Genomic DNA, 1579 nt, shown 5'->3' on the forward strand with positions numbered 1-1579 from the left:
TTTTTTCCAGTGCCCAGATGTTGATGAAGTCACGTCTGGCTGGTGCACAAAAGGGTCATGGTTTGCTCAAGAAGAAAGCGGATGCATTGCAAATGCGTTTCCGTATGATTTTGGGTAAAATTATTGAGGTAAGTCGTATGTACGTTCTACCAGCAGAGCCGTAAAGGCCAACCCACTTTACACATGACTGTGATAGAATTTCTAACTGGGTTACTGGGTGACTTACACTACTGCCAAGGCATTTAAGGTCTTTGCCAACTTTGCGACTTGCGTTGCTTAATTGGCTTAATTCAACTATTTCAGACTAAAACTCTTATGGGCGATGTTATGAAGGAGGCTGCATTCTCGCTTGCCGAAGCCAAATTCACCACTGGTGACTTCAATCAGGTGGTCCTACAAAATGTGACCAAGGCACAAATCAAGATCCGCACAAAGAAAGACAACGTCGCCGGTGTAACGCTGCCAGTGTTCGAATCATACCAGGATGGTGCTGACACCTACGAATTGGCTGGTTTAGCGCGTGGTGGTCAACAATTGGCTAAATTGAAGAAGAACTATCAGAGCGCAGTAAAACTTTTGGTTGAGTTGGCATCGCTGCAAACATCATTCGTAACACTGGATGAAGTTATTAAAATCACCAACAGAAGAGTGAACGCCATTGAGCATGGTAAGATAAACTATAATCGGCCTTACTGCCAATTGTGAAAAATTGTTTTTGTTTTGCTTTATAATTTTTGGGAATATTTGTTCACATGGAACTCGCGATAAGGCTGAATAATAACACAGGCCAATAAAAATGGGGGAAAAAATTGTTGCGGCAAATGTAAAGCCGTTTTTGATAAACTTTTTTGTACGAATCCGTTAGTATAAAGTTTCCATCAACTCCAGATTTTGAGAAAAACGAGATCAAACTGTCAAAAAATCGGCGTTTTTTGCAATATTTGAGAAGCTGATAGAAGGTGGTAATAGAACCTTCCACTTAGGTTTAAGTTAAAGCTAAAACTCTCGACTACTATCCCTGAAAATGCCATGCCTGCAAATTGATCTGATGGTCACCTATAATCATTTATTGAACGGCCAGTTTTCAGTTTCAGAACAGTTTTGTCGAAGTTTGAGTACCTACCGAAATTAAATAAAAGGTGGTAGAACCTTCCATTTAGGCTTAAATTAAGGCTCATTTACAACTCGTGAAAATGCCAATCCGGCACGTTGATCCTAAGGAGACTTATAGTCATTTATTGAACAGCAAAAACTGGTTTTTGGCTAAATATTTTTTTTCAGTAGCACAATTTTGCAGTATTTTTTTATTGTTCAATAAATGACTATAAGTGACCATCGAGTCCAGGTGCAGGGATGGTACTTTCAGAATACTATTTGAGAATTCTAGCTGTAATTTAGGCCTAAGTGAATAGCTTTATTACCTTTTGTTTCTTTGCAAGAGATTCTCAAATATTGCAAAAAAACGCGATTTTTTCACAGTTTGACTACGTGTTTCTCAAAATCTGGAGCTGATGGAAACTTTATACTTAGGGATTCGTAATCAGCACAAAAAAGTCTATCAAAAACAGCTTTAACATTT

The 1579-nt window shown here is 38.5% G+C and overlaps 1 protein-coding gene across 1 annotated transcript; it reads left to right on the forward strand.

The window, feature by feature from the left end:
* The first annotated feature begins 15 nt into the window (after positions 1-15).
* Positions 16-720, forward strand: LOC108356593 (V-type proton ATPase subunit D 1-like). The gene is made up of 2 exons (XM_017607693.1): positions 16-128; positions 304-720. The coding sequence occupies exons 1-2, from the start codon at positions 18-20 to the stop codon at positions 703-705; spliced, it is 513 nt and encodes a 170-aa protein (XP_017463182.1). The 5' UTR covers positions 16-17; the 3' UTR covers positions 706-720.
* The last annotated feature ends 859 nt before the right edge of the window (positions 721-1579 follow it).

Source organism: Rhagoletis zephyria, unplaced genomic scaffold (assembly GCF_001687245.7).
Source record: "Rhagoletis zephyria isolate East Lansing unplaced genomic scaffold, Rhagoletis_zephyria_1.1 Rzeph_scaffold_61506, whole genome shotgun sequence".
NCBI lineage: Eukaryota > Metazoa > Arthropoda > Insecta > Diptera > Tephritidae > Rhagoletis > Rhagoletis zephyria.

Bases quoted from the DNA above. Each gene is read 5' to 3' on its own strand.
- LOC108356593 (XM_017607693.1), top strand. From the start codon at position 18: ATGTTGATGAAGTCACGTCTGGCTGGTGCACAAAAGGGTCATGGTTTG. The intron at 129-303 runs GTAAGTCGTATG...CAACTATTTCAG, and splicing joins TTTTGGGTAAAATTATTGAG to ACTAAAACTCTTATGGGCGA.